The sequence below is a fragment of the Setaria viridis genome, chromosome 3 (genome assembly GCF_005286985.2).
Source record: "Setaria viridis chromosome 3, Setaria_viridis_v4.0, whole genome shotgun sequence".
NCBI classification, from domain to species: Eukaryota; Viridiplantae; Streptophyta; class Magnoliopsida; order Poales; family Poaceae; genus Setaria; species Setaria viridis.
Window position 1 is genome coordinate 1,707,351 of NC_048265.2, and position 27,756 is coordinate 1,735,106.

A 27,756-nucleotide genomic window follows, 5' to 3' on the forward strand; every position below is an offset into this window, starting at 1 on the left:
TTTGGGCTTTTTGAGCAATCTAGTAGTGTGTGGGCGAGCAAGCTTCTTGGGCCCAACAAAAACGGCCCGGCCCAGTTGCAAACGAAGAGGTTTTGTGCAAGTTTGTTTAAACGAGCTGTTCAATGTTCCATGCGTAGTACGGCAGTAGTATCAATAATCCTGTTCAGTGGATAAATTCCCCTATCCGTAAGTCGAGAAATCATCCTTACGAAAATAGTCCACAATATAATTTTGTCCAACTACCAAACTGGCCATCAATCGAACAGTCCGCTTGTTCTCTCTCTCAAAAAAAGGAACAGTCCGTTAAGACTACAACAACTAATTCAACAGCAACATCCAACAGTCCGTTAACTGGAGTATGTTTGCATCGACCACCAAAATATGTACATACCACAAGACCATAACAAAATACCGAAAGAAGCCAGAAATATCTCAACACCCGTCTCTGGGTAGTCTCTGCACGCAAACTCCTACATACAATCTCTAACTCATAAAGCACTAATCTGTCTTCAAACAGTCCAATTGGCACCAGCTTAAAAGCTTAATTAGTTTGGCTTCCATCTAAGATTAGCAGTGACTCCCCAAGAAGTTTTTGCGCTTCCTCTCTCCTCCTGAAATAAGAAAATACTCAGGTTTGTCAAAAGGCTAGCATTTGTGCAGTCGCAATTTAGAATGGAACCAGAAGACGATGGTTACTCATGAAAATAAAGCAAGCATACATGGCCTTTATAGAATAGCAACGTGCTCTACAATTTTTTTTTATCAAAACTATTAGTTAACTATATTTTGAACTACACCATATATTTTGGACTGGAGCAGCAAACAGTAGTTAAATGGACCTTCTGATATTGCAACGGGTAACAATAGTCTGCTTCTTCTTTATTATGCCAAAGTTGTAATGTAGTGATAAACGGAAAAGGAACACAAAAGAACTTTGCAACATGTGTGAACAATAAGGAAGCATGTCTGGACACAATTCATTTTCCCAACTCTAATTAAGAATATAGAAAAATTGAAAAACGTATATGACAGCTTCAGCGTATAGTAGAGCATTGTGGGGGATTAACTAGCAGAGTCAAACTAATAATAATACTGGTGCATTCTTTTTTTTTGAAAGAGGCATTGGCGAAAGCTCAAAGGTCTAACCTTAAAATTTCTATAAATCATGTCAAATGAAAATTCTAACTTATGCAGCCGAACCAAAGAAAGAATAGTTGCTAATTCTAACTTATGCAGCCGAACTAAAGAAAGACTAGTTGCTTACTGTTTTATATCTTCGATTGCTTGCTTGCGGCGCTGAATTTGGCTCTCAAGCATGTGAATCAATGTGGCTCTTGCCTAAAAGATATTAAAGAATCTAAGTACATTTTTTAGAATGGAAGAAAAATATACACATGGAAGTAAAACTGAGGCTCACACCTGATGAGGTCGTAGGGAATTGAGAAGATGGTGTAAGTTACTGAATATAAGTGAAATATCTTCTACCCTGCGAGCATACTGAGATGGTCTCTCCACTAAAATATCTGCCACCTCCAAAATATGCAGCTGAAGCTCTCTGTTGAGGGTCCTTAGCTCCTTTTTGAAGTCTAAAATTTAATCAATTTTCCAAAGATACAAGTTATTCAGTCCTCAAACAGTAGGAGCAACTTATTTGGTATATAAAATTTCCAACTAATTTATGCTTATAAACACTTGTAACCTAATATTTAACAAAAAATCACAAACATTTGATACAAATATGCGTATGCAGATAAAAAGATACCAATATTGGGGCTGTTTGGATAAAGCTGACGGAGATTATGACTTTCCAAGCTTGGCAGCAACTCATTTGTCTAGACCATAGAGGCACATCACAGTCAGAGTAGCACAAGCAATAACTGAGTAGCATGAAAGGTAAATAAGCAACATACTTTGCGATCAGCGCCAAAGGTTGTATATATTTGATCAATTGGCGGTGGAGGTGGAGGTTCTGGTGCGGATGAGGGATCCTGCTCGTAGTCCTTGTAAAGCCGGTAAAATGGAGGAGGAGGAGGGTATGCTGATGTGGCCATTGCCACCATGCTGCACATAACCAGATATTGAATCAATAAAATTTCTGGCTCTAGTTTATTTAACCTCAATGGATCAAATGTAACTTTAAGATATGATTCATGAGTGAAATATAGGAGAAAAAAACATTTTCTCGCTACTGTCAATAATTCTCAAATTTATAGTGACTAAGATAAGTATGTTCAAATTCTCAGGCTACTCAACTTTATAATTGCAGTTCGAGCACCATACATTACAAAAGAAAAATACTTTAGACTCAGAAACCTTTCTAACTTGATTAGTCAAAACTGCACCGCATGGTGAGCATACTCCAATTACTATTAATTTATCCAAGCAAACCAACACAAATGCAAAGGCAACTTGCATGATCTAAGACATCACCTGTGACTATTTACCCTATCAATATACAACACAAATGAGATCGTCATTTCTTTCTAAGACATATAAAATCTCAACAAGAATCATCAAGCAATCACAATCTCGAAAGACAATAGTTCCACCCGAACACTTCACAGCAACCACCAAATGACCAAACAATAATTTCAGCAACTAACAATGTACAAAGGAAATGAGAGGATCACTTCCTAAAAAATTTAAGTTTCAGTTCTAACAATCACACACTACAATCTCGGAACATAACGTAATGTCCAAATAGTTCATAGTACTTCCCCAACCAGGATATCATTACAGGCACAGAACATTTGAGCAACTAGCAATCCAGAGATGAATGAGACGGAGGCTTGGGGGGGAGACCCTGCTCTCTCTCAGCTGTAACAGGGGATCACCTGCTCGCTTCCCTTAGCTCCCGCACCGTGGGGAAGGGGAAGCGCCGCCGCCGCCGCCGCTGATAGGACCGCGGGTAGCTGCGATACAGTGAGAGATTTCGATGCAGCAAATTAAAGGACTCCCTGGATTTCATTAATAATTAGTTTAGTCAATAGCTGAGTTCGAGATTCCAAAAAAACTAACATGAAACAAAAACCTCACTGGCTAACCAGATGCAGCCGTCCTGCTAAACCATCAGGACATGGCATGACAGAAGAGACCCTCTCAAACAGAAACATGGAAAATTGATTCAGATGACTTATCATGGTTCCAAAGAAACTAACATTTTGTTTGGTGAAGACGCCAAACAAAGGGTGATTGGTTAAATTAAGAAACAAAGTGGTGAAATAAGTACAATTGGCTTATAAGTACCAGGTTGGAGCTTTGGAGGGCATCTCGGATCCTCTAAGACCTAAATAAACACCACATGATAATGGTTGCAAGTTGTGAAGTATGGCCTAAGGTAAATTGTAACTCAAAAATAAACAAAAACGAAAGTTTCCTATCTCTATGCCACATTAGCAAAACAAACCGAACACTTTATGCACTATGTGGATTGAAGTTCCTATTTCAAAAATCAAAGGGAACTTGGATCCTTGATTCTTCAGCAAGAACGAGTATACTACAGTCTACACGGCCATGAACAATGTTCAGTTCGCCACATAAGAAAATTGTATCCCGGAGTGAGGATCCTTGCAGGGTGAGAAGTCGCTCGATCTAAGGTGAGAACTCAAAGCAATCATCTCCGCATCTCCCTCAAAACAAAACCAGCAGCAGCACGCGGTGCCCCAACCAGACGGAACCGATGGCCGGAGAGATAGAGAGGGCGAGATCGAAGGGCGCGGAGCAGGGGAGGAGGAAGTGAGCTCACCAGCGGACGGCAGCGTCAGGCCGGCGACGAACCCCAGTTACCCCACGCCGCACCGAGTGGGGAACGGGATGGAAATCGACGGGAACCTGGTGACGATTCTGATCCGTTAAGTCAGTGGATACCGTATATTTCCAATCGGACGGCAGACACAACATAAGTCCGAGTCCTTTTACGCTTCCACCCCTCGCCCCAAGTTATTATTCAAAAGGCGACCGGGACCTTCCGCTTCCGCAAGAAAGAAAAGGAGGGGGGAGGAACAGGAGAAGCAAAGCACAAGCACAGACAGGAGGCGGCCGCCGCAGCCGCAGCAACGACCCCCACAACCTTCCAATCACACGAGCCGACTCCGTCGAGGAGCGGGGCCGCGCGCAGCAGATCCGTGGTCGCCGCTAGGGTTCCGGCGAGATGGACGTGGTGAAGGCCGCGCAGCTATCGGGGCGGACGCTGGAGCGGGTGGTGGTGCACCCCTTGGTGCTGCTCAGCATCGTCGACCACTACAACCGCGTCGCCCGCGACACCCGCAAGCGCGTCGTCGGCGTCCTCCTCGGCACCTCCTCCCGCGGCTCCGTCGACGTCACCAACTCCTACGCCGGTAAACCACCCACCCCCGCCGCCTCCTTTTTTCTGTCCGACTCTAGGGTTTGCGCGGCTCAGGCTTCCGTTGACGGAGGGGGCTGCTGCGCTTGTGCTTTGCCGCTTAGGGTTTCGCGGAATCGGTTGTGGATGTAGATGTCGTTAGATCCATTGGCGTGGATCGCGGTGCTGCTGTTGTGTGATTGATTAGATCTGTGAGGTTGTTCCGGGGGTAACTCGCTGAATCCGCAACTTGATTTTGCAGTGCCGTTCGAGGAGGATGACAAGGATCCTAGGATCTGGTTCCTTGACCACAATTACCATGAGTCCATGTTCTCCATGTTCAAGAGGATTAACGGTATGCTGTTTCGGATTTCTCAATACTTATTGGGTCTGTGCTGTGTGATTGATTATGTTGTCCTGATGAGCACGAGCTGTTTGTGGTGTAGCCAAGGAGCATGTTGTTGGCTGGTACAGCACTGGTCCGAAGCTAAGGGAGAACGACCTGGATGTCCATGCGTTGTTCAACAGGTATGGTAAATCTGCTCTTGAAGTTGTGTCTGTCTTCTTATGAATGGTCTTAAAAATTCGTGAAGCTGTTATACAGTTCAAGTAGGCACATTGAAGATACTCTTAAGTTATATAAACAAGTGGGTAACTTTTCGGTCACGTTGGTATAATTGTTGAAGTATTGTTATATATAGGCTAATTTCCACCTGACTCCGTTTCACCTACCGTTAGTGACACTTGGGACCAGACATTTTTTAGTTTTCATGTGTGCTCAAAACATTTGTTTGCACTAGACTTCTAGTCCCAAAAATACATAGCTAATCTGTGTACTCATATTTTGCTTTGAAATTCTATTTTTTTTCACTGTCCTTGATTGTTGGCAAATAAAGTAGCATCAAGACAGCAGTCGAGTGTAGTAGTTTTTCCACCAGAGTTAATTTCAGTATCTTCATTAATTTTCGGCATACTACTCTAAAAGAATAATCTTGTTGGTTCAAACTAGATCATGAGTTTTTGAGGGCCATAAATATCTTATGATGGTTTGGGAACCTTAAAAGCAAAATTAACTTGAAACCTTGAATTTTTTTATTTTTTTCTCTACATTTCATTTTCTGTCCTTCTGTAGGGATGTTGGGTATGTTGATCAAAGTATTATATTTTTTCTTGTGAAAATTGATTCTGTTACCTTGGTCACTGGGGGCCTCATCCTGTACTGCTTGTGGCATTCTCGTAGCTGTTAACTCTAATTCTCACTTTCCAATTTACAGTTATGTTCCTAATCCTGTCCTGGTGATTATTGATGTTCAACCCAAAGAGTTGGGGATACCCACTAAAGCGTATTACGCTGTGGAAGAGGTTAAAGAGGTATGTATGGGCTCTGAGAAGCTTGAAGGTTTGACTTGCTTGCTCAGTGTATAATTTGCATGCTTGTCCTTTACAGAATGCTACTCAGAAAAGTCAGAAGGTGTTTGTCCATGTTCCTTCAGAAATTGCTGCTCATGAAGTTGAGGAAATTGGTAAGGCTTTTCATCAACTGCATGAGCTACAAAAATAGTTAGTTTTTTTTCAGAATAGTCAGAAGGGTTTGTCCATGTTGATTTACTAAGAATGAGAATGCTAGAATTTGTGCTGTGCTGGTTTGTGAACTCATGTTATATGCTATCTTAGCACATTAAAAAATATAGTTATGTGGATTTTACTATTCAGATGTTATTGTCAAAGGGTTTAGGGTCCTCCAATAGCTAACTCAACAAAAATAATGCTAAGAATCAATGCTAGAGTTTGTGCGGTGGTGGTTTTTTAACTGATAGTTTGCCCTATCTTCAGGAGTTGAGCACCTTCTAAGGGATGTAAAGGACACGACAATAAGCACACTTGCAACAGAGGTAATTTTCATGAGCAGATTTTTCCATTTGCATGCTGCTTTATTTAAGGGGCACACTAATTATCTCTTATCAATGAAGGTCACTAGCAAGCTTGCAGCATTGAAGGGACTGGATGCAAGGCTCAGGGAGATCCGAAGCTATTTGGATCTTGTAATTGAAGGGAAGCTCCCACTGAATCATGAGATTTTGTATCACTTGCAGGTTAGTCATGTATTACTTATTACTCTGTCTCACTAAACTAACCACTGAAAGAAATTTGTCTTGTGATTAGATTATTTTCTATCTTTTAGAATACTAAAGTTGAAAAATCCGTACGTTTTGTAGATTAGAGTTGAAAATTTTCATATGCAATGAAATATACTTAAGTATATCTTTTGTTGATTGGTCATTTTTCTTTATGTTTTAGTACATTGATCCTGACAGAGCAGTTACTTTTCTTAGTATGTTCCATTGGGCCAACCTTTACCCTAGTCCTACAACACACACACACACAAATATATATATATATATGCTTATTTTTAACATTTTTAATGCCGTCCAAAAGTTTTCTGAAGAGATTTAGTTCCCCCCCCCCCCCCCCTGGATCATACATATTCACTTCGAATTGTTTTCTGCAGGATGTATTTAATTTGCTTCCAAATCTGAACGTAAATGAGCTGATTAAAGCCTTTGCAGGTAATTATGCATCTTGCCTCTGATTTACCATAACTGGCCTGATCTTTTCATTTCTGAGATTTCTTATCACAGCAGCCTTAAGTTCCCTTTCTTTTGTGCAGTGAAAACAAATGACATGATGTTGGTCATTTACTTGTCTTCTCTGATCCGGAGTGTCATTGCACTCCACAACTTGATCAACAATAAGGTTGGTTGTTTCTGTCTGCTTCTTTTACCTGCGTCAATTCCTCTATGCATCCTTAACACCTGTAGATTGATATTTTCTTTGACACTGATCACTGATTATGGTACGTTCCAGATGCTAAACAAGGAGCATGAGAAGGCTGAGGATTCAAAACCAACCGCCATTCCGACTGCTGCCGGGAGCTAAATGGCCGAGGAAAGGGATGAAACGTGTGACATGTTAGCATGGTTGCGCTTGAACCAATTGTCTTGACCTTCAATGGACATTTTGATGTTTGTTTCATGTACGATAAGGTCAACGGCAATTGAAACCAATTACATTGTATGAGCTCTAGATTATACCTCAGTTTTTCTGTAGATCTCGATGCTATTCCATCTGACGCATCATGTTTCGTGATGTAGACTTTCGTTTCCTATGATTGAATTATAGCAAACCTGTACCCCCCAAATGCAATTACATTGCCATCGTGATTGATTTGCGGCAGGTCTTGGAATCCATGACAATCTGGATCCAGGACCTATCAAGCCTGTCAGGAGGCAATCTCAGAGACCCTTGGGAGTTCAGACAGCATCTAGGCCCTCTAGGGTGAACCAAGGAACGAGTACTTTTGTGGGAAATTCCATCCGATTGTTTAAATAGCAGTGGAAACATTATCCTTTGTGGGATGCATTCTTGTTTCAGAATTGAAGTTCTTCATTTAGATGAGTTCTTCATTAGCCTATTTAGATGAATTAAATTTGCGCTTCTAACCGCAGGAGACTAGAGACTTTGTCTTAAATCATACTATCCTAAGTCTAACTAAGTTTATATAGGCAAAAAATATTGACTTCTACCAATAATAAATCAAGAGTAACGATACTAATATATTATTAATATCATAAAACATGGTCAAATTAAAAATATTTACTTAGGACTTGCAGAACTAAACAAAACTTTCTCGTACATGGATAATTGTAATTGTACCTGAACAATGGTTACAATTCTAGCTACGTACTCCTTCCGTTCCAAATTGTAACTTGTTTTGGTATATATTTTTTTTATATATGCAGTATATGTCTAGATGTATGCAAATATTTATGAAAAGAACCTATAATTTGAAATGAAGTGAAGTGAGTACAAAAAGTTCATATAGCACGATGATACTAGCACGATGATACTACGAAGCCATGGTAAGTGTACCTGTGTACGGATCGGCTTCCTCCGCCGAGATATCCAACCGGGTGAGAAAAACCGACCGGTCTGGTTAGCTATCTACAGCGGAGAGTCGGATCAGCTTGTCAATTGACCGCGCCATGGCCTTCTCGGCTTTCTCATGGCCGTTTCGCCGCCGGGGGAGCGGCAGCGGGGGTGGCGGCGGTGCAAGCAAGCCCGCCGCCGCCGCGGCCGAGGAGTGCGAGGAGCTGGGCGTGACCCCGCAGCTCCTGGACTTCCTCCGGACGCTCTCCCCCGACGCCTTCAAGGCCGCCGCCCTCCAGCTCCAAGGCAAACAGCGATTCCCCCCATCTCTTCCCGATTCCACTGCCCCACTCGATAGTCGATCCGGTTAGATCCTTGTAGTTACAGCCGTGCGCGTTGTTGATCGCAGGAGGCTATGCGGAGGCGACCGCCGGCGACCTCACGAGCTGGCAGGAGCGGCATGCCGTGCTCGTGCTATCCAAAGCCAAGGTTGGTGTGGTGGTTTCCCCGGATCTCGTCTCCCCGCTGAATTCTTCCTGTCTGTGAAAGATTGTGAAGTGTGAGCTGCATCCGTGCGCTTCGCGTGCAGGAACTCGCCAAGATTCGGTACGATCTGTGCCCTCGCCACATGAAGGATAAGCAGTTCTGGAGGATATACTTCCTGCTTGCCAAGAGCTATGTCTCACCGTAAGCTCTCATCTTAACAGTACTCCCATGTCCATGTGTCATGTGTGTATGGTGCTCCAGTTTGGGGGGCTTGGGGCTCAATTGTGCTCAATGGACAAAATTAGTAACACGGAAACTTAGAAAGCAGCAGCACCTCACTTGATCGCTTTTTGTAAAATCAGTTGAGTTCTATCTTCTATGGTGTTCACTGTAATCTTATTGAGTAATTTGAAACTATTTGTAACATTCAGCAAAATGGATTTTTCAGTCTTGTCAGATGTTAGTACACCTTCATCTCTGTATATTCAGAAGATTGGATTTGTGACTGATGGGTTCATAATGAAAATTGGGACTTGTCCACTAACAGCAGCATTCTATTCCTAAGCACTATGCTTCTTCATGCTATAACTACTTGCTATGAATTTATTGTTGCACTTACTATTACAGAATGCTGGAAGGTGAATGCTCTTTACTATATAAACTTCTAATGCTTGGAAGATTGCTATGAAATCCCTTTTCAACTACATAGATAACCTGAAAACTACTGGGCACTTCTGTTTAGGCTCAAATGCTATTTGTAAGTTCCCTGGAGAATATGCTATTGAACTACATGTTGAGGAATGTCTAAACTTAAGCATTGTAGCCAAGCTAAAAACTCGGAAAGCAAGAGGATTGAAAATTGAGACTTGTCTATAAAGCAAATGCTTCTTTCTGCTATCTATAACCACTTGCCGTGATTTTATTATTGTACTTATTATCGTGGAATGTCAGAAGGTGATTATTCTTTATGCCACTTTTACTTCTCAGGAGATCACATGGAATGCATTTCCACTACATGGTTAACCTTAAAATATATAGTGGGCACTACTGTTTAGGCTGAAAATTGTAATTTGTAAGTCGCCTGGAGAATAAGCTAGTAAATGTGTAGGAAGATCACGTTAAACTTTGTAGCCAAGATAAAGATAACATAATTGGGAATCCTTTTGACCAAAAGTCTTACTGCCAGTTTCTCTGCAACCTTTGCATGGAATGTCCAAATATATGTTCCATATTTCCCATCAACAGCCCTCTAATCAATTGAGAGTTGAACTACTTGAATTGATGAGTAATTACATTACCATGTAGACTTCAGCTCCTGCTGATGTATGATATTCTCTTTTCCTGAACCAGCTACCATTCATTATTGACAACATCTATCATACACATTCTTTATTTTGTAGGTACGAGCTACGTGCCATACAGAAAGAAAAGATAAGAAGGATGGAGACGGGAAATGGCAAGTCAAAAGAAGTTATTACTGTTGAAGTGGAGATGCAAGAATCAAAAGGCAGTCGAGGCTCTCAACCATCAGAATTTGATTTAGAATCCCAATCTTAGCTTCACATTCATAGCTTCTAACAGGATTTAACCTAGGTAATGCAACTATGCAAATGGTAGTCCTTTCATGATTCCTTCACAGATCAATAGCTCACATGTCCAGTTGCAATGTCTGGTAAGGTGTGCAAAAAGTGTTCCACAAGTTCACCAGATGATGCATGTTTTTGTAACTGCTCCCGCTGGGTTGGAAGTCTACTGATTGTGCTTTTTGTATACTGATAGTAGTTCTTTTGGGCATCATCTAGCATATGCTCGTTGGCTGTGCTCTGAGCCACTGACATGTAACTTGATGGTATCTTAAGTGTGATCTTGATGCGATGACATGAATATGTTTCGTACTAATAACTTGCTTGTGCCAATGAGATATTTTTCTGCGCGTGTTGGATTTCATAACTTTCTCCGTGAATTCTGTCTGCCAATTCTGCTGCACCCGCAGTTTTTTGTTTGCAATGTTTGCTTGATTTTATAGTTACAGCTCCTCTAGTTCCTCTCGTTGAAGGAATTTTCTAGATCAGTATGATCCTGTTAATGCTTAATTTCTTTTGTCTTTCCTTGAATGCTTAATCGTTCTGCATAAATTTTATCCTCGGTTGACATCAAGGTGCAAGGCAAAATTTCTTCACATTCTAAGCGCCTGTTAAATACCATTCCCAACTGAGCATAGACATGAAAATGCACGCAACAAGCACAACACATCATTACAGGATGAGATTGCGCACGCACTACAGAAAACGAAGGGAATCACCAAACCAGATTAGCAACATAGTAGTGGACATCATGCCTTAAGGATCAAATTTTCTGTGTGATGCTATTTCATTAACCAACTACAAAATATTCTAAGGATAAGTAACTACAAACGTACCCGCATCTGCAGCGCGAGACAGCCAAATGCACATGGTAGCAGCTTGGAACTGCAACAAGTAACTGCCAGAGATGGCGACCTCAGAAATATCAAAGAACAACCTACATTTTTTTTTATAATAAGGACAACCTTCATTGGTGGCCACATAAATTCCTGCTCTCAAGCCATCGCGTCATAGTCATCCAATGCATCATTGTACTCCATGACTTTCTTCTTGATCTTTGAGGAATCCACCCAGGTGATGAAGTCATCCATGTTCCTGGTTACAAGAAAAGCTGGATCGGTGACAACCTCTGGTCCAACATGCACATGGCCCTGTTCAATGTACGTCACGGCCTCTTTGAGGTGTTATGACATCTTGATCCTTGTCATTACCGTTGCAAGTCTTCTTCTGCAGTGATTCACCAAACTATAAGGTAAGTGGAGTGTGATATGTCATGTGAGAAAGCAATATAGGAGGATGGCCGGTCGGGGAGAGAGACCTGCAGAAGGAGCTCACTGAAAGGTTCTCACACTTAACCAAGCTGCTTTTTGTCGAAATTACACCCATATTATACCTGTTTGTCAGAGGACCAGATGAGCATATAAATTAACAAGTAACAAAATCATAAAGCAACCAATAGTAACTGAACAAGAAATTATATGATTTTGTCAAAATGAAGCAGGTTTAGGTATCTGTTGATTAGATGACGTACTAAACCGACACCACAGCACTAGAAGCTTAATGATGTCCATGAAGCGATAATAGTGGTACTGGAACAAAAACAATCAACTGCTATGTTGAAGGAACAGGAACAAGCTCCCGACAGGAGCTGCCCTGATGGCCTATGGCAATCCAGTCTAGTGCAGATATTAAAATATTGAAGTCCAACCACAAGCTAAGCTAAATATATGAGCGTATAGCCAGATTAAAGCAACTGCATTGGTATATTATTAAAAAGCACTCGATTTTTTCCACTGTTTACACTGCAGAAAATTCTACCCAAATAATCAAGAATTAGCATAAACGACTTAGGCACTAATTTGGAACAGTTCCCATGCACCTGAAACAGCAACAGGAACAATAGTCTAGTCTAGCTGCACTATATCACTGTCATTCCATCACACATTATAATGACTTCACAACAGATCAACAATTCAACCTCAGCTACAGGGAGAAAATTTGTAAGGATTGTGTACTTGAGGGGCCCCCATCTCAATTCTCCAGCTCAAGACTCACAAAAGCAACCATAGAGAAGCTTAGAGCAAAATCAGCATTAGCTTACAGCTTATCGAGCAGCATGCCTGTCATCTCGATCCTGAAAGGGTCCCTCGGGTCCATCTGCTTGATGATGTTCACTTGCTTCTGCACCATCAAGCATATCCCGTTGTACCTGCCACCACAAAATTCGAAAATTTTACATGCGATCTCTCATGACAGATGCATCGACAGGATCGATCAACTGATTTCCGTTATCGTACAACTGATACCGCTAACAGGCTAACAGCATATAAAGAATTAATGAGATGATCAATTTAACAGGCAATCGAGAGGAAGGTTAGGGGGGTAGCGAGCGGGTAGTAGTACTTCTTGTAGTCGTCCCTCTCGACGATGCGGTAGCGCTGCGTGACGAGACCTTCGCGGTGTCCCTTACCCTTATCGTACTCCAAGAAGTTGGTCTTCTTGAGCAGCTTCTGCTCGTGGAACTTGAGCTTCCTCATCCTTCAGAGGGACATTCACCACGCTGCCTGCAATCAGTGGAGGGGCAAGCAGGGTGCGCGCCTCGGGATGCTCGGCAGCAAGAAGAAGCGATGCAGCGGCGGTGGCGGAGCAAGCCGCGAAGTTCCAGAGGACGTCGGGCGGCGGGGCAGTTGCGCGGCTAGGGCGGCCAGTTCCAACCTTTTCTAACTGCAACGACGGACATGATGAGGTGGGCCTGTAAAGCGGTGTCTTGGGCCGGCTAGTCTTGCAACTCTGGTGGGCCGCTCTCTCTTTTCCGCCGTTTACTGGTGGTTTGGGGCCCAGCAGCGATGGAACGGCGGTTCAGGGAAGAAGACCGTGGCAGGCGCACAGACAGAGGTCACAGGACCGCCGCGATGACCGCCGGTGAGGAGGTTAAAAAAATGTTACGGAACGTACAAAGCTGCATCGGAGAAGTGTACGGCCACGGCCCACGGTGCGGTCCCGGCACGCAACTGTCGCGCTGCCAAGAGAAAATATTTCAACTTGAACGCAACAAATTCGGCCGATTTTTTATCGGACAGTAGCAGGCTAGTGGCTGAAATGTGTTCGCAGCAGCTCTCCTCCCACTGGGCCAGTCGTCGACTTGTGCTCCCACCATCCCCGGCCCCGACCGCCGGCGTGCGAACGCCGGCCCGTGGAAAAGGCGAGGACTACGGATAAAGCTGCAAGGACTACGGCCGCCGGTGATTGGGCGCCACGCCGTGCGCCTGGCCCACCACTCCCCGGGCCCGGGCTGCCGGCCCTGGCCGGTATAACACACATGCAGGCCGGGGGACCATCACATGGCGCCCCCCACATGCACGGCGCCTCCGCCGCGGCAGATTGGGGCAGCGGCGCCGCAGGCGGCCAGGGCCCACGGAAACAGTAAGACGAAGTACGCACCAACCAGAGAGGACGGGAGGTTCACGGGTCGTCTCTCTCGCCGGCGCGGCGCCTCGCTCTCGCCGGACTGGAGCTTAGTTTTACCATGCGGTAGAACGGTGGGTTGTTGAAGCCGTTGGTGCCTGCGTTGATGATGGCAGGTGAGTGAGGTCTCGCCGCTCGCCGGGCGACTGTTCGTCTGGATAATGGGGCTGGCAGGGGCCACTCGAATTGGGCTAGGGTTGCCTCATCCGTCTTTGCCTGAAAAAATGAAAACCTGATGCGATCTGAATTTTGAATTTTCAGGGATGAGATCTTTCAAAAGAAAAATTCAGGGATGCGGAGGAGAAAGGGGAATCTTTATCTTTTCACTTGCCATGCACAGCTCTCTTTCTGTTAAGACTGTTGCAACTTAACAAATGGAGTCCCAAGAATAAGATTCCACAAAAAGGCAGTAGTGTTTGGAAAAAGCAGCAATCCATGTTCCTGGCTGTGATCCTCTGTCCCCTGTGGTGAGTGGTGAATCACTGCAACTGCAGAACCTGGTGGCCTCTCAGGGGGAAAGGTACTTTAATCCCGATCTCAGTAAATATAAAATTTACCCGTTGCTTCTAGCTCAAGTGATCGGGGTAAACCTTTAATGACGTTGAAAAAGGTTGACCTCAGGTTTAGTTGAGGAATCATTCGCAAAAGCAAGGTTTAGTTGAGCAACAATGCCTGTGTTATCAATCAGTAGGAGTATCAACCGATTATTCGGTTGGTGGTGGCTGGTAATACCACCATCATTGCGACCAGCCTAGCGACAGCCCTCAACACAATATTCTAGTGAGCTTCCGTTAACTCCTACGCCATTCTTTTCCAAGAAAAGAAACTTCAAAGATTAGAGGATACACTCGGTCAAATCCTTTTCTAATGCTTTTCCCCTGACCATTCGAAAACAGATATATGAGAAGATTCATCTGAAAGAGATACGGCAAGTCATAGCAAGAATAGCCATTGGCCAAGCAGTCCAGAAGAAAAGTAGCAGAAGCTCGTTCCATTTCACTTGCAAGCAGGCTGCAATGAGATTGAGAAGAAAATGAATGCTTTTTTCACTTGCAATGCTGGCCGAACCGCAGTAGTACATGTATTTACAGTGGAGGATTATTAAGTGAGACGAAAAGGAAAAGAAAAGAAGAAGAAGAAAGAATAAATCTTCGCCACTAAAATTTCCCGGATTGGACAAGGGAATGAATGGATGACTAGACTTGACAGTCGTTCTAAAAATCCTAGGACTTTCTCAGCCATCTCACTTCACCGCCTCCGGCCGGCCGCGCTCAATCTTGCTTGCTTGCTTGCTGATTCCCGTCGCGTCTCAGCTCCTCTCGGATGGAAATGGAGGGAGCGAGAGCAAAAGAAGAAAAAAAGAAGAAGAAAAAAGGAAGACGAAATGGTCGCGCACACACGCGCAATGGCGCGGGCGGCTTGCATCCGCTGGCGCGTTCACCACACGGCCTTGTCGGCGGAGATGCCATGGAGGAGCGGGAGCGAGTCGCCGGCGGCGGCGACGCAGCAGCAGGAGAGCGCGCCGCTCTTGAGGTCCTCGAGGGTGACGAACCGGGAGGACTTGGACGGGGAGGAGAGGTGGCGGAGGACGTGCTCGAAGAGGCCCTCGTCGCAGGGGAGCGCGATGGGGCCCGCGCAGGCTCCGGATGGGAAGCCGTACTCCTCCTCCGCCTGCCGGAGCAGCTCCCGGAACACCGGGTGGTTCAGGTGCGCCGCCCGCACCACGAACCGCCGCGACGCGCCGCCGACGCACACCGCCACGTGCCCCGCCGGGACCACCGCCTCGCCGGCCGCCGCCACCGCCGCGCGCGCCGCGGCGCGTGACCGCCACCGCCGAAGCGTCTGCCGGAGCCACACGATGTAGCGGATCTTGCTGCTGCATTTCGCCATCGACGCCCACCTGCCGGTCGAACTCGGCTAGCTGTGCGGTTGTTGTTGCTCGCTCGTGCGCGGGTGAAATCAATCAATGGCGACCCTGGGTGAGGCGCGGGGCGAGAGCGAGCTGGTGTTGCTGGTGGTGGACTGGTGGTGGTGAAATGGAGCTGGCTTTTGGAGGGGGAGGGGGGAGGGGGAGGCTTTGTAGGGAGGAGCGGCCCCTTCGCGAAATGTGGGGCCTTTGCCTTTCGGATCGTCCAGTTGGCCAGGAATAAATTATGCTGATGGCGATGGGACGTTATTCTTCTACTACTATTTTACTAAATCTGTTTTCTTGCTAATTAAATTAAAAAATGCCAGCGGGTTCCCACTATTCTTCTGTTACATTTTTCAGTGTGCATTGCTCAGTTGGACAATTCGTTCGAAGTCCTCTTAGTTTAGTTCTTTGGTCTTCAAAAGGGAGAAAAAGAACCGCTACAAATCACTTATATCCAAGACTTGTTTGATATCATAATCTCACACCTTCCTCTTTGGTAACTTGAAAGACTTGGTCTTGTTTGATTTTTCATGTCACTAGTTCACTACTATAAGTTCTTGTAGCAACATTATTGACTTTGAGGCTTTTTCAGAATGACACTGCTTGTAAAACTACTATAAGTTCGTGGATCCTAAACAACTCTGCACTCCTTAGTATGTCTTCCTGAGTTTCTGGCAAGAGCACATGCTTAATGTTCTAATCCCACTGTCAAACACCAGATGCATAAACTAACCTCCAGCCTTGTGCCACCAAGAAATGGAATGCACAACCTTCCCTCCTACGCAGATGCCCATTTTCTCCTTCCACTTTATTCAATGCGTTCCTTTTTTTCGCGTGTATGTCATGAGCCATTTGGGATCGGTGGCCAATAATCTATTTGTCTGTAGTACATATACCTCCTAATAAATGTGTAATACTAGTCACACACATCGTGCATGCAAAAAAAAAACAAATCGTGCAGATACACTTCACTGCTTGTGATCTTTCTCAAACAGGGATACCAGTGTAGCTCGTCACGCCGTGCCCAGCCAGTTTTGGCGCCTTGCACTTGCAAAACGCGTGCTGCAGCTACCTCCGCCTGCACACTGCTCAGCGCCTCAGCCCACGGCCACCACAAAATCAAAACCGAGCTCACTGTTCTTCGTGTCTGAGTGAGAGAGATGGGAAAGAAAAACGAGAGGAGAAAGGAAGCCATGCACGGTACGAGCACCATGCATCGCTGTTGGCTACAGTGGGCAGTAGCATCGCATGATGACACGGTCACGTCGCATCCATCATCGGCGGTGTCGAGGCCTGGGGAAGGGGAGATGGAATCCTTTTGGCTTGGCTTGGCAAGCTGCGATGTGATGGGATGAGGCGGCCAGGCGTTGTGCCTCATCCCTGCGGCCCGATCGATCAACGATCAGAGTACCAGAGCGATCGGTCAGGTGGCGATCGACCGAAGTGGGCTGCTCGTGCATGTGACCGGGCGCTGTCCGGAGCAGGGCGAGCAGTCCACCCGGCTGCGCATGTGCCCGAATTTGGTCTGTCTGATCATGGGCGATTTCCCGTCGGATTTTGTCGCCCGCGCCGCGCGAGTCCCTGCCGGAGTCGTAGCTTTCAAGGATCGCCATGAAGATCTCGGGGCACGCCTACTGGAGTGCTGGGCAGGCTCGCGCCCCAGTCCCTTCCGGACTCTGCTATTACATGCCGGTCCTGGCCTCTGTTTGGTACCGCATGGAGTAAATCTTGCCGAAAGGTAGCATTCCATCTTGTTCTCAGGCAGCGTTCTGCCAAGACAGAGATGGATGGATGGAGGTAGAGGGGTCGTCGTTGCATGATTGAAGCATCATGTTTTGGCTGAACGCTTGGTCAAATTGAACACTGTTTCCTACCGCGGCAGACCGTTGATCTGCCGAGAGGATGCAGCACTGTTACTGGTTCATGCACCTGCTGCCTGGAGGATAGAGTCAAATGGGATCCCGCTGTCAATGCCACGATATCAGTTAACCGTCCTCTAACACACATGCCTGATGCTTCCTAACGAAGCAAGTACAGTCCCTCATTTCCTCCCCTAGCCCCCATCACGGCCTAAGCGAAGGAAAACAAAGTGTCGCAAAAGCAGCTGCTACTGCTGCACGTGCCACCACCGATCCATCCATCCATCCAGAACGCGAGCTGTTCGCCGCTTTTAGCGTACAGAACGCTACGTTCTTCTCTTGTGAACGAAGAACGACACATAATTCGGGTCAATGTAGCGAGCGCTGGAGCAGGATCAGAGCACAGCTCCCGCCGTGGACGGATCGCTGACGGCGACCAGACCTTCGCGGGCAGCCAATGGCCGAGGCCACCGCCGGTCAAACGGCCGCACCGACCGTCCGCGGACTCCAGGATTCGCTCGGCGGGGGTGCGTACAAGACCTCGATACGAATCAGTGCGGTGGAGCGCTGGAGAGCCCGAGCGAAGAAGCATCAAGCATGCAGGCCCCGCGGCCGCGCCGCGCACGTGCCGCCGCGGCGACGGGGTCGGGACTCGGGAGGGGGGGGCGTGTACGTGGCGCGGTTGAGCCGTCGCCGCCGGGGGCCTGCCGCTCGGAGCCAAACGCCGCGCGCGGCTTGGAACAGGAATATGCCCGCGCGCCTGCCTCTCTCGACGGCATCGGCATTCGGCAAGGCCGGGCGACAGGTGAGCGGCCTCCACCGGTCCACCCATGTGCGTGCTGCCGCCGCTCGCTTGCCGTGGGCGCGGCTCCGGCTGCCCGTATTTTATCCGCGGCGCCGGGCCCTAAATTAATTAATGCGCAGGCGGCGTGGGGGGCCGATACGGCAAATCTCTGCGCCGGATCGGCTGATCGGCCGGCCGGCCGGCCGGCCCGGTTAAACTGCCCGGCCGGACGCCTGGTTAAACTCTCCGGCCCACTCTACTTTGCTGTGCACCTCATCGCATTTGCCGTGCACCGCATGCTCGATCGTGCACGATGTGGGCGCCGTGGCGTACGTGTTCCTCGCTTGGTTCGTGCACCACTCCAGCTGCCGTGTCCGGCGGCGAGTACTTGGCAACGGTGGCACACGCCTTCTCGGGGAGGCAGGGACCAGGAAGTCAGGAGGAGCCACGAGACGGACGAGATGCAAAGCATATGCATAGGGGAGCAACGATCCTTTTGTTCTCTGGTTGCCAAGTCCACGTCTCGCATTACCACCGGAAGATCATGCGGCCATGCAGGTCGTGGACGCTAATATGGACTAGATCACTAGATCAGGAATCTATTATTAGTAACCAGGAACGAGGAACGAGCCGTGGGTGTTCATCACCAGCTGTGTGGAGTTTTGTTTAGGTTCAGAGGTCGGCATCTTCCCATCACGACCGGACGTTGCTACAAACAAACCCTCTCACCTCCTATACGTCCCCTTCTCACCAAAAGAGGAAAACAACAGGGTGTGTGGATCGGATGATGATCGGGTCGATATTCCGGGGATGCTACGAGCCAATGCACGGTTGCTTTCTCGTCGTACACGATCGTACGCCCCTCGATCTCACGCATGGATGGTGCTGGTGCCTCTCTGCATCATCTGATGAGGAAGATGCTAGAGCTTCACCTTCCTCACCTCCATGCTCTCTGTCCACCCACCAGAAGGCAGAGAAAACCAGCAAACACGTACCGTCCATTGACGCTGCATTTTGGCACGTTGCCGTGTGTGCACGCTCGCGTGGATATCGATCAGGATTCAGTAGGACGCAGGACAGCATCTCCTGTCCGGACTGATCGGCGGCCATGGACGGACGTGTAACGCGTGATCAAACTCGCTCGTGCTGTCGTGCAGACACCAAGCCTGATTCCAAGACGCGATGCCTCTCGACGGTGGTGTGGTGCCTCGTCGATCGCATACGGTGCAACTACAATTTCGCCACGAATTCCGGTCGGGATAAGGATAAACAACTCGCAAGTCGGTACGCCTGGTACGGTACTCGTTTCAGTCCTTGTTGTAGTATACGTCGTGAATGCATCCATCCATCGGCCAATGAAAGCGAAGGAACACACGCTGTGTCTGTCACGGACAGCTAGCCTTTTCGCAAGTTGCGGCGGCGTGTGTGCTGCGACAGCAACGATGATCTCCTCTGATTCAGTGCAGGGGGAGGACTGGAGCCTGGAGGAGTTGAGTTGGCATGGACCGATGGAGGACGAAGCACATCGATTGGAGGATGGCGACGGAGCACAGTGGAGCAGTCTTTTCCGTCCGCCGCCTCTCATCTCCTCAGAGTTTGAGCGAGCTGCTCGTCGTAGCCGTCGGCCCGTCGCCGTCGGGGCAAGTGGCCGGGCACATGGCTATGCGGCGGTGCCGGCGGCTGCAGTCAGCTGCCAACGTGCGAGCGCAGCAGTATTTGACTACTGCTTGGCACTGACATTTATCTAGTGGGAATCTGTACTCGTTCCAGGTTCTATTGCTTGGTGCAAAGAAACGTTTTAGTGAAAACCCCGGTTTCAATGGTGCAGATCGGATTGATAAACTCGTGCTCGTTTACTTACTTCATCACCGAGACATGCATGTCGGTGCATAAGAAGATCATGATTCATGGAAGACCAAAAACAAAGGCCCAATAGATCGTCTTTGAACTGCTATCTATCTGCACTCTAAAATCATGATTCATGGTGGTCTTATTTGCAGTTCAGAATCTTGGACCGACTACAGTTCTTCCACTAAGACGTCGGCGCCACGCATCTCAGCCACATGGCTATGGTTTGCCTCCGGCGGTAGTCAGTTACCAATTTCCAAACGTGCAGACACGACATTTTCGCCACAGCTCTTCGGCTGGCATTCTTTACATAGCCCAACCACAAACATTTTAGTGCGTATCTCCTGTTTAAACGGTGACTATCTCCTGCTGCCTTCAGTACAGAGGCATGTCGGTGCATAAGAACATCATGATCCATGTAAGATAAATGGTCCAGTTTGGAATTGACTTTAAGTTCTCTGAACCGTGTTCCGACTGACAGTACAGATAAGGATTCTCTCCCCTTTTGGGGGTAAATGTCACTTACGCAGGAGCATCACATTTGTGCTACGTTTCGTCTACTGGGAATTTTATAACCCCACAAGTCAGCAGGCACCGTTGGTGTATCGTGAACGCCAGGTTAGTTGGTGTAAGACCCTGAGTTTAGGGCGCGTAACCACCGATGCAATGCAAGGCAAAAGTCGTACCCGGAAGGACATGAACAGTGTCCTTTAGCACCCACAGATTGGTCCTGCAACCCTGCATTATCAATTCAGAGGTCATAAAACTAAGTGGGATTAGTAGTAACTAACCACCGCAAAGCCCCAAATCTCCATGATCGTTGCCCATCCCGGTCGGTGAAAGTTTGAAGAAAGGGGCTCTAAAAAATGCCATCAGCATTTGCCTTTTCAGGCTGGATAGCTATTTTTTTCTGAAGAAGCATCAACAAAAGGTGAAACAAACTGAACTGAACCAACCGAATGGTTCACTTCTTTCCCAGTTGTTTAGCCCTCGGCCGCCGTCTACACCGGTTGTTGCTGCCGTCGAGGACGACGATGATGATGACGACGGCTTACTTTCCTCTCCTCTCCTTCGCCTTTGCATCCTAACCAACTGTCTAACACACCCTAACCCCTCTTGATTGTTTTTAATGCTTTTGCTAAGTGTCGTCAACCTAGTAATCATGCATGGTCGTGTGTGCACGCACGGCACGGCCAACGAACCAAGGACCACGGTCTGCAGGGGATTAAGAGCTTCAGCTTTCACCATTAACATTCCTGCTGTTTGGTCTCCCTCATCAGGTTTCAATTTTCAGGGAAACAAAGTAGAGGAGTCACTGTTTCATGCTGAAATGTTTAATTGCTAACCACTATGCTTGTTTTTCCTGAAATGGAACCTATCGTAGAAGGCCAAAACAGAAGGAATCAAATTTTCAGACTTTTGTACAACAAGGCAGACAGTACCACCTGCGTAAGGATCAGCAGCTAGCATGCTTGTCAGTTTTAGCTCTGCAGGAGCTTTATCTGCAAAATTTTATCTTCATTCAATCTCAAATTTTAATTTCAGGGGAAGTAACAGGGAATCCTCGTAACATTAGGATACCATCCTGAAATGTTTATTTGCTAGCATGTTCTAAGCTTTGTTTCTCCTCTGAAAATGACACCTACCGTAGAACGCCAAAACAGAAAGAATCAAAAATTCAAACGTATGTACAGCAAGGCAGACAGTACTCCCCTGCTTACGGATCAGCATACTTGCATCGTCAGCTTCAGCATTGCAGGAGCTCTATCTGCTTCCACATTTTTATCTCTTCCATCTCAACCGAGCCTTCGGCGAAGATTGCTGCTCCAGACCAAAATAAATGAGCTAGTGTAATATAATTCAGTGAATAAAATTTGCAACGTGGTTTACGGCATTATCAGAACATGCTTCCAACCTTTTATGTTAACATTATCTAAGGACTTGTCAGACAGCTCCAAAGAAGAAAGAATCGGGTGAGCGTGCAACAAAAGTAGCCGACGCGAGCATCCTTTCTGCTTTTCTGCCAGCCAGCGAAGCTGGGGAAAGCAGATAGAACAGAAACAAATATGAAACATCATTACACTCGTCAGCTTAAGTGCACCGTACACTGATTCGTTATAGTACTCGAATATGTTTGTACACGTCTAATCTGAAAGGAGCTAGGGTTCTTGCTTTAGCTGATCAGGACAGAGTGTCATTTTGTCTAGATGCATTCGTGCTGTATCGCATTTGGGGTGGTTGTTGCTTGCTTACTCCACAATATCCAAACGGCTAACACGTACGTACGAGCTCCTGCTCGTGCAACACCCGGATATGTCTTCGGTGCTAATGAACTTATTTGTCCTGTTCCTACACCAGTAGCTTATCTTTTTTCTTTATTAAAAAAGAGTTTGAATACAATGAGATTAGTATAGTGCTACTGTGTTTCGCAAAAAAAAAAGATTAGTATCAGTGCTAATTTGCTTCGGGTTATTTGCAGTGTTTTATTTATTTTTCTATATAGTCCAGCCTTGTTAGCAGCAATTTGTTATTGTTTTAATATGTGTACGGTAAAGATTTAAAATTTCTATCTCTCATCAATGTTGAGGATCCGCCAGCTTAGCCTCTCGGAGGTGCTCATAGGGGTAGGGTTGCGTGCGTATGTTCGTAGGAGCTAGTATACGTGCGTGTTTGTGAGCATCTGCATTTGTACTGTTTTTCGCACAAAAAAAACTTTAAAAACTTTGACCATTATTGGAAATAAAAAATAATGTTTGCCACATAAAAAATGATAGTAGTACATTTCCATGATAAACACTTTTAGGTAATTTTATTAAACATATCTAGAAAAAAGAATGGCCAAATAGGTTATGTTGTGCCAATGTTCACTTGTTCAGGTTGGCAAGTAAAAAGAGTAAAGGGTGCAGGAAGGGGTGGATTCCCCTCGGAAAAAGAATTAGTTCAAACGACACCAAATTCAACTCCTTTTGGGTATAAACAAGCTAACTCTTCCTGATTAGTCTTCTTTCTCTTAATTTATGGATACTTACCGAGAGGTGCACATTTAAAATGATTCATGTCTTTAACTAGCTCCTTGTGTTGACGATAAATGATTGCTCAAAATGATTAACCAAACCTAACGTAATGACATATTCTATCCCTTTAATCTTTGCCCATCCCTAAATGCTTCACCGAACAGATATTCTCCCTTGCGATCTTCCACTAGAAAAGGTGGGAAGGGAACACAACGAGGAGATTTATATGTAGGCTTATAAGCCAAAGAAGTGGCCTAATTTGCCAATCATATAGCACCAAATAAGGCATTGTCCTGTGCCTCTCCTAGATGCTCTACGTGTCATCTCCCCATGCCAAGGACACATTTGAGAGGTAATTGCCATTTCTTTATGGTGGTGTAGATGCCCTGCAGTTTGCAATGATCACCCAGATGGTAACACATGTGGTGGTGTTGGAGGGGAGCATGTGGCTGCTGACTCTGCATGGCCTTATACTACACTAGATTCTCATGACCTCTAGCCAACTTCAAACCATTTATACATCATATAAAACATGCCTCCTAGCCATAAACATTTCTCCTTCTTCAGCTTAGTTGGATAGAAATATATATTGTTCCCTTTGGAAAAAAAACAGCAAGTAAGCGAGCAGAAACTTAGGGCTCCTCTTATAAAATATCCAAAGAAAATTGAGCATTGGGCACCAAGCAAATCAAGTTAGTGGAGTACTACTTGGTAGTCAGATGTTTGGATACGAGGTGCTAAACTTTAGCAGGGTCACATCGGATGTTCGAATGCTAATTAGAAGGACTAAACATGAGCTAATTACAAAACTAATTGCACAGATGGAGTCTAATTCGCGAGACGAATCCATTAAGCTAATTAATCCATAATTTGATAATGTGGTGCTACAGTAACCATTTGCTAATGATGGATTAATTAGCCTTAATGGATTCATCTCGCGAATTAGACTCCATCTGTGCAATTAGTTTTGTAATTAGACTATATTTAATATTCCTAATTAGTATCAAACATCCGATGTGACAGTTGCTAAAGTTTAGTAGGGGTATCCAAACACCCCTTAGTACCACGAAGCACCATAAGGACAGGTACCACGAAGCACCATAAGGACAGGTGCATGTATCCTGCCACACATCCATGTTTCTGGCTTTGTTATGCATGAGTGAGCTCGAGTACTTTATTGTATATCTCCCCTAAAAATAAGACCCCTTCCCCCTGCTAGAATACTAGCCGGATATGATGTGATCCCGCAACCAAAAGGGCACGCGAATTCGGTTGGAACAGCCGCTCAATCCACGGGCCATCATCATCGTCATCGCTCCCCTCCTCCGTCGCAGCTCGCACAAAGATTCTGGGGGGCTCGCATGTTCCGCGCCCCGCCGCGCTGACACGTCCTACTACTACTACCCGCCGGTCGCGATCGCGCGAGCTGATCGCACGAGCGGAGATGCCGCGGGCCGCGGCGGATTCCGCGAGAAATTTTTAGGAGCCGGAGGACAGGGTAACCGCCGCGATAACGAACCCATGCCTCTCCACGACCACGAGTGAGTGCAGTGTAACTGGTCGGAATCCGCTCGCCGGAGCGCGCCCTGGCTGGCCCCGCTGACGATCTCGGTGCTCCCTGGCTGTATCGATCGGCTACGTGGCGACGGGCGGATCGGCTCTGAGCGTGCGGCGAATCGGCGAAAAGATACGGTGCGTTTGGACGTCCACGCTTGAATATGCCAGCCGCAACGCCAAGTGTTGCCTTGATAGGATGCAGAGGTTTCAGAGCCTGACGCACATGCTGTATGTTCTGTCTGACTGTCTGGTGATGTGAATGTTGGAGGCAGTACCTGGCAATCATATGAATTTTACTAGTGGAGTGGTTTCGGTTTCACTGAATTTGTCAGATTTTGCTCGAGATTTTGTCGGGGACATGCTCTGCAGCGAGATATGGGCACAGTCATGTCAGGTTGAGGGATTGGCTTAGCTCGGTCGAATACAGTTGTATCCACGTCAGGCTTTGAATTTGAGCTTTGCAATCCTAGGCTTTGCTTTTCAAGCTATGATATATTGGTCTTCTTGAACTCTTGATCCAGAACAACAGGGCTGTGCTCTATTCATGAACAAACATTTGGAGATTCTGGGCCAAAGTTTCAGATCTGACCTTGTGTGCTGCCTCTGTATACACGAAAAACGCATTGAAAACACTTGTCTACTGTAGAAACCGTCCTCCCATTTCTGAGCACACTCCAAGACCTGGACCAGGCCGACCTTGTCTGTCGCTGCTTCGCTTAGAAAACCTCAGCACAGCTGATGATCTGAACAATCTGCTTTCTGATATGCTAAAGGTATCTGATATGAATCACCAATTACGTCTGCCACAGTTACTGCAGAATTTGTATCCGCAGTTTTATTTTCTTATCCTCGGTAATTGGCATGTAAATCGCGAAAAATGCAAGCTGCGAGCTTATACAATCACAGCTATGATAGTTTAACGGTTACAATCACATCCATGATCCATTAAGAGCTAGTTTGAGTGTTTGACACATCAGTATCAGGAACACATGCATGACAACAATCGACGACCAAATGGTTCTACACAGAACAATTCTTTGTTTATTCCCTGCAAAGATTTGCGAACCGATCGAGATTTTTTAACACCCAATCGATAAGAGTTATTACAGAGAGAAGAATACCAAAAAAAATCATCATGTACCCTTTTGAATCAATTTCCACTACTACCATCTACCAGCTCCTAAACAACCCATACAGCAACTGCTGCTGTGTTTACGATGTCTGTGCCTTCCCCAGTAGCCCTCGCGGCCGTCGCCGTTGGGGCGCCGCCTTTACGCAGAGCACGGGATGACGCAACCTTTACTCCGATGCCCCGGCGCTTGCTGTTGCTGCCTGTGCGCGCGCGCGCGCGCACGGTCTTCCCGGCCGCGCCAGCCGGGCGAGTCTCTTTCTCCTTTTTCCCGCGCGCTAGCTGCCGCTGCCGACTTGCATATGCGTGTGCTCGCAGTCTTGCACTATTCAAATTTCAAACAAATCACCAGCAGACCAGCTCGCCGGTGGACTAATGTAGATTTGTCTTCGATTCATTCGGTCGGCGGCGGCTGAGGACGGATTAGCAGACGAGCTTCTCCACGGCCATGCCCTGCAGCAGCGAACGCGCGTCGCCGCGCGCGCGCCGCGAGACGGCCGGCCCGCAGCAGCAGGAGTAGGGCGAGGAGGAGGAGGAGGACACGCGGTGGAGGACATCGAGGAAGTGATCCTCGTCGCAGGGGAGCGCGATGGGGCCGGGCGCGGCCGGGAAGCCGTACTCCTCCTCCGCCTGCCGCAGCAGCTCCAGGAACGCCGGGTGGCTGAGATGCGCCAGCCGCACCACGAACCGCCTCGGCGCCGCCGACCCGCCGCCGCCGCCGCCGCCGCCCTCCACGCACACCGCCACGTGCCCCGCCGGCACCGCCGCGGCGTCCGCCGCTCCTCCCTTGCCGGAGGTGCGCGACCGCCACCGCCGCACGGCACGGCGCAGCCAGACGAGCGACGGGATCGTGATCACGACCTTGCACATGCTTGACTCACTGCGCGTGCGCGAGTTCGATCGGGGTGATCGAGCGAGTGGTTTGCCTTTGCTGCGTGGAGTTGGGAGACTTGGGGGTTGCTTGCAACCGAGAGAGGCTGTGGTTGTGGAGTTGAGCGGGGAATGGGGTGGCAATATATAGAGGTCGCGCTGGGCATCGGCCACTGGAGTTTGGAGGAAATTGCAAGGGATGACATCGTCGTGGGGGCGTTGCTCTGGGCGTGTGCAGTCGTGCCGTGCGTGCACCGGACCGGGACACTGTGCTGTGTTCCTGTCGTTTCCCGGGTGCTGCTGCTTCGCACACTTCCTAGTTCCTAGTACTGGTGGGGTGAAAGTGATTTTACAGCTCTCTTTCACAGGGAACACGTTATTTGTTCTTTTTCTTTTTTCTTTTGAATCTCTAGTGGAACACATCTCCGTACTCCGTTTTTTAATCATGGAAAATGTTCCAGCTTCAAACCCAAAACATCATTCCGAATTATTACAATCACATTTAGAGTTTAAACTGCGCTATATTTAACATAATTAACTGATACATGAAATCATCCATGGAAAAAAAATATATCATCGCCTCTGCTCGCCGACCACGAAATCCAAAATCCTGCCTTTATAAAACAAATCCAAAATCCTGCAAGCGCGCGTACGGAGTACCTCACCGGACACCGTCAGCATACTGCATACGCGGTGCATCTCCAGCCGAACCCCCCTCAGGCTCTGGCACGCAATGGATCTCCGATCCTCCGCTCCAAGCCTCCAACTGGCCAAGGCCTCGTGCGTCTGCTCCCTGCACCGAACGCCAAACGCACTCCCAAATCCAGGCACAGTCACCGCCACCAACAGACGTCACCTGGATCCATTGGTATCTCTGTTCCGTGATGCAACCATGCGACGCATGATAGAATGCAAATCCATGCATTTTTGTACATATGCCACGTGACAGATAATAAGCATCACCAGTTCTTAAAACTGCACATTTTCCTTCAGGTCCGTTA

The 27,756-nt window shown here is 47.0% G+C and overlaps 6 protein-coding genes and 1 long non-coding RNA gene across 10 annotated transcripts; 3 read left to right on the plus strand and 4 right to left on the minus strand.

The window, feature by feature from the left end:
- Window positions 1–248: 248 nt before the first annotated feature.
- Window positions 249–3,915, minus strand: LOC117850310 (mediator of RNA polymerase II transcription subunit 7a). 4 transcript variants are annotated; one of them, XM_034732138.1, is made up of 7 exons: window positions 3,746–3,915; window positions 2,835–2,912; window positions 1,911–2,061; window positions 1,763–1,832; window positions 1,420–1,586; window positions 1,265–1,338; window positions 249–611 (listed from the first exon to the last, which is right to left on the minus strand). In XM_034732138.1, exons 1-7 carry the CDS (start codon window positions 3,898–3,900, stop codon window positions 542–544), a joined length of 765 nt encoding a protein of 254 aa, XP_034588029.1. In that variant the 5' UTR covers window positions 3,901–3,915; the 3' UTR covers window positions 249–541. The 4 variants fall into 4 exon arrangements, with proteins under 4 accessions (XP_034588029.1, XP_034588028.1, XP_072148615.1 ...); XM_034732137.1 differs by having other exon boundaries at window positions 2,835–2,957; XM_072292514.1 differs by lacking the exon at window positions 3,746–3,915 and adding an exon at window positions 3,247–3,730.
- A 64-nt stretch (window positions 3,916–3,979) lies between these two features.
- Window positions 3,980–7,520, plus strand: LOC117850309 (26S proteasome non-ATPase regulatory subunit 7 homolog A). The gene is made up of 10 exons (XM_034732135.2): window positions 3,980–4,337; window positions 4,584–4,676; window positions 4,768–4,849; window positions 5,596–5,692; window positions 5,769–5,844; window positions 6,155–6,213; window positions 6,292–6,414; window positions 6,831–6,888; window positions 6,990–7,075; window positions 7,187–7,520. The coding sequence occupies exons 1-10, from the start codon at window positions 4,151–4,153 to the stop codon at window positions 7,256–7,258; spliced, it is 933 nt and encodes a 310-aa protein (XP_034588026.1). The 5' UTR covers window positions 3,980–4,150; the 3' UTR covers window positions 7,259–7,520.
- Window positions 7,521–8,304: 784 nt separating this feature from the next.
- Window positions 8,305–10,684, plus strand: LOC117850312 (uncharacterized). Its single transcript, XM_034732140.2, has 4 exons — window positions 8,305–8,554; window positions 8,658–8,737; window positions 8,838–8,935; window positions 10,135–10,684. Exons 1-4 carry the CDS (start codon window positions 8,365–8,367, stop codon window positions 10,289–10,291), a joined length of 525 nt encoding a protein of 174 aa, XP_034588031.1. The 5' UTR covers window positions 8,305–8,364; the 3' UTR covers window positions 10,292–10,684.
- Window positions 10,685–10,800: 116 nt separating this feature from the next.
- On the minus strand, window positions 10,801–13,217 carry LOC117850311 (U3 small nucleolar ribonucleoprotein protein IMP3-like). Its single transcript, XM_072292515.1, has 4 exons — window positions 12,721–13,217; window positions 12,419–12,526; window positions 11,636–11,710; window positions 10,801–11,544 (listed from the first exon to the last, which is right to left on the minus strand). The coding sequence occupies exons 1-4, from the start codon at window positions 12,852–12,854 to the stop codon at window positions 11,502–11,504; spliced, it is 360 nt and encodes a 119-aa protein (XP_072148616.1). The 5' UTR covers window positions 12,855–13,217; the 3' UTR covers window positions 10,801–11,501.
- Window positions 13,218–13,470: 253 nt separating this feature from the next.
- LOC140222322 (uncharacterized) lies at window positions 13,471–14,608 on the plus strand. Its single transcript, XR_011897694.1, has 2 exons — window positions 13,471–13,898; window positions 14,044–14,608. It is a non-coding gene; the product is annotated as an uncharacterized lncRNA (long non-coding RNA).
- A 196-nt stretch (window positions 14,609–14,804) lies between these two features.
- Window positions 14,805–15,846, minus strand: LOC117847315 (protein SMALL AUXIN UP-REGULATED RNA 12-like). The gene has a single exon (XM_034728504.2). The coding sequence runs from the start codon at window positions 15,670–15,672 to the stop codon at window positions 15,220–15,222; it is 453 nt and encodes a 150-aa protein (XP_034584395.1). The 5' UTR covers window positions 15,673–15,846; the 3' UTR covers window positions 14,805–15,219.
- Window positions 15,847–25,774: 9,928 nt separating this feature from the next.
- Window positions 25,775–26,889, minus strand: LOC117850439 (auxin-responsive protein SAUR24). Its single transcript, XM_034732266.2, has one exon. The coding sequence runs from the start codon at window positions 26,753–26,755 to the stop codon at window positions 26,309–26,311; it is 447 nt and encodes a 148-aa protein (XP_034588157.1). The 5' UTR covers window positions 26,756–26,889; the 3' UTR covers window positions 25,775–26,308.
- Between the last annotated feature and the right edge of the window lie 867 nt (window positions 26,890–27,756).

Excerpts from the sequence above, each read along its gene's own strand:
- LOC117850310 (XM_034732137.1), bottom strand. The coding sequence starts at position 3,900 with ATGTTGTGTCTGCCGTCCGATTGGAAATATACGGTATCCACTGACTTA. Across the intron at positions 2,958-3,745 it reads CCTGACGCTGCCGTCCGCTG|GGAGTCCTTTAATTTGCTGC; the intron begins GTGAGCTCACTT and ends AATGAAATCCAG. Across the intron at positions 1,833-1,910 it reads CCTTTGGCGCTGATCGCAAA|ACAAATGAGTTGCTGCCAAG; the intron begins GTATGTTGCTTA and ends TCTATGGTCTAG.
- LOC117850309 (XM_034732135.2), top strand. The coding sequence starts at position 4,151 with ATGGACGTGGTGAAGGCCGCGCAGCTATCGGGGCGGACGCTGGAGCGG. Across the intron at positions 4,850-5,595 it reads GTCCATGCGTTGTTCAACAG|TTATGTTCCTAATCCTGTCC; the intron begins GTATGGTAAATC and ends TCCAATTTACAG. Across the intron at positions 6,889-6,989 it reads GCTGATTAAAGCCTTTGCAG|TGAAAACAAATGACATGATG; the intron begins GTAATTATGCAT and ends TCTTTTGTGCAG.
- LOC117850312 (XM_034732140.2), top strand. The coding sequence starts at position 8,365 with ATGGCCTTCTCGGCTTTCTCATGGCCGTTTCGCCGCCGGGGGAGCGGC. Across the intron at positions 8,738-8,837 it reads TCGTGCTATCCAAAGCCAAG|GAACTCGCCAAGATTCGGTA; the intron begins GTTGGTGTGGTG and ends CTTCGCGTGCAG. Across the intron at positions 8,936-10,134 it reads GCCAAGAGCTATGTCTCACC|GTACGAGCTACGTGCCATAC; the intron begins GTAAGCTCTCAT and ends TTTATTTTGTAG.
- LOC117850311 (XM_072292515.1), bottom strand. The coding sequence starts at position 12,854 with ATGAGGAAGCTCAAGTTCCACGAGCAGAAGCTGCTCAAGAAGACCAAC. Across the intron at positions 12,527-12,720 it reads GAGAGGGACGACTACAAGAA|GTACAACGGGATATGCTTGA; the intron begins GTACTACTACCC and ends TTGTGGTGGCAG. Across the intron at positions 11,711-12,418 it reads GGCATGCTGCTCGATAAGCT|GTATAATATGGGTGTAATTT; the intron begins GTAAGCTAATGC and ends TCTGACAAACAG.
- LOC117847315 (XM_034728504.2), bottom strand. The coding sequence starts at position 15,672 with ATGGCGAAATGCAGCAGCAAGATCCGCTACATCGTGTGGCTCCGGCAG.
- LOC117850439 (XM_034732266.2), bottom strand. The coding sequence starts at position 26,755 with ATGTGCAAGGTCGTGATCACGATCCCGTCGCTCGTCTGGCTGCGCCGT.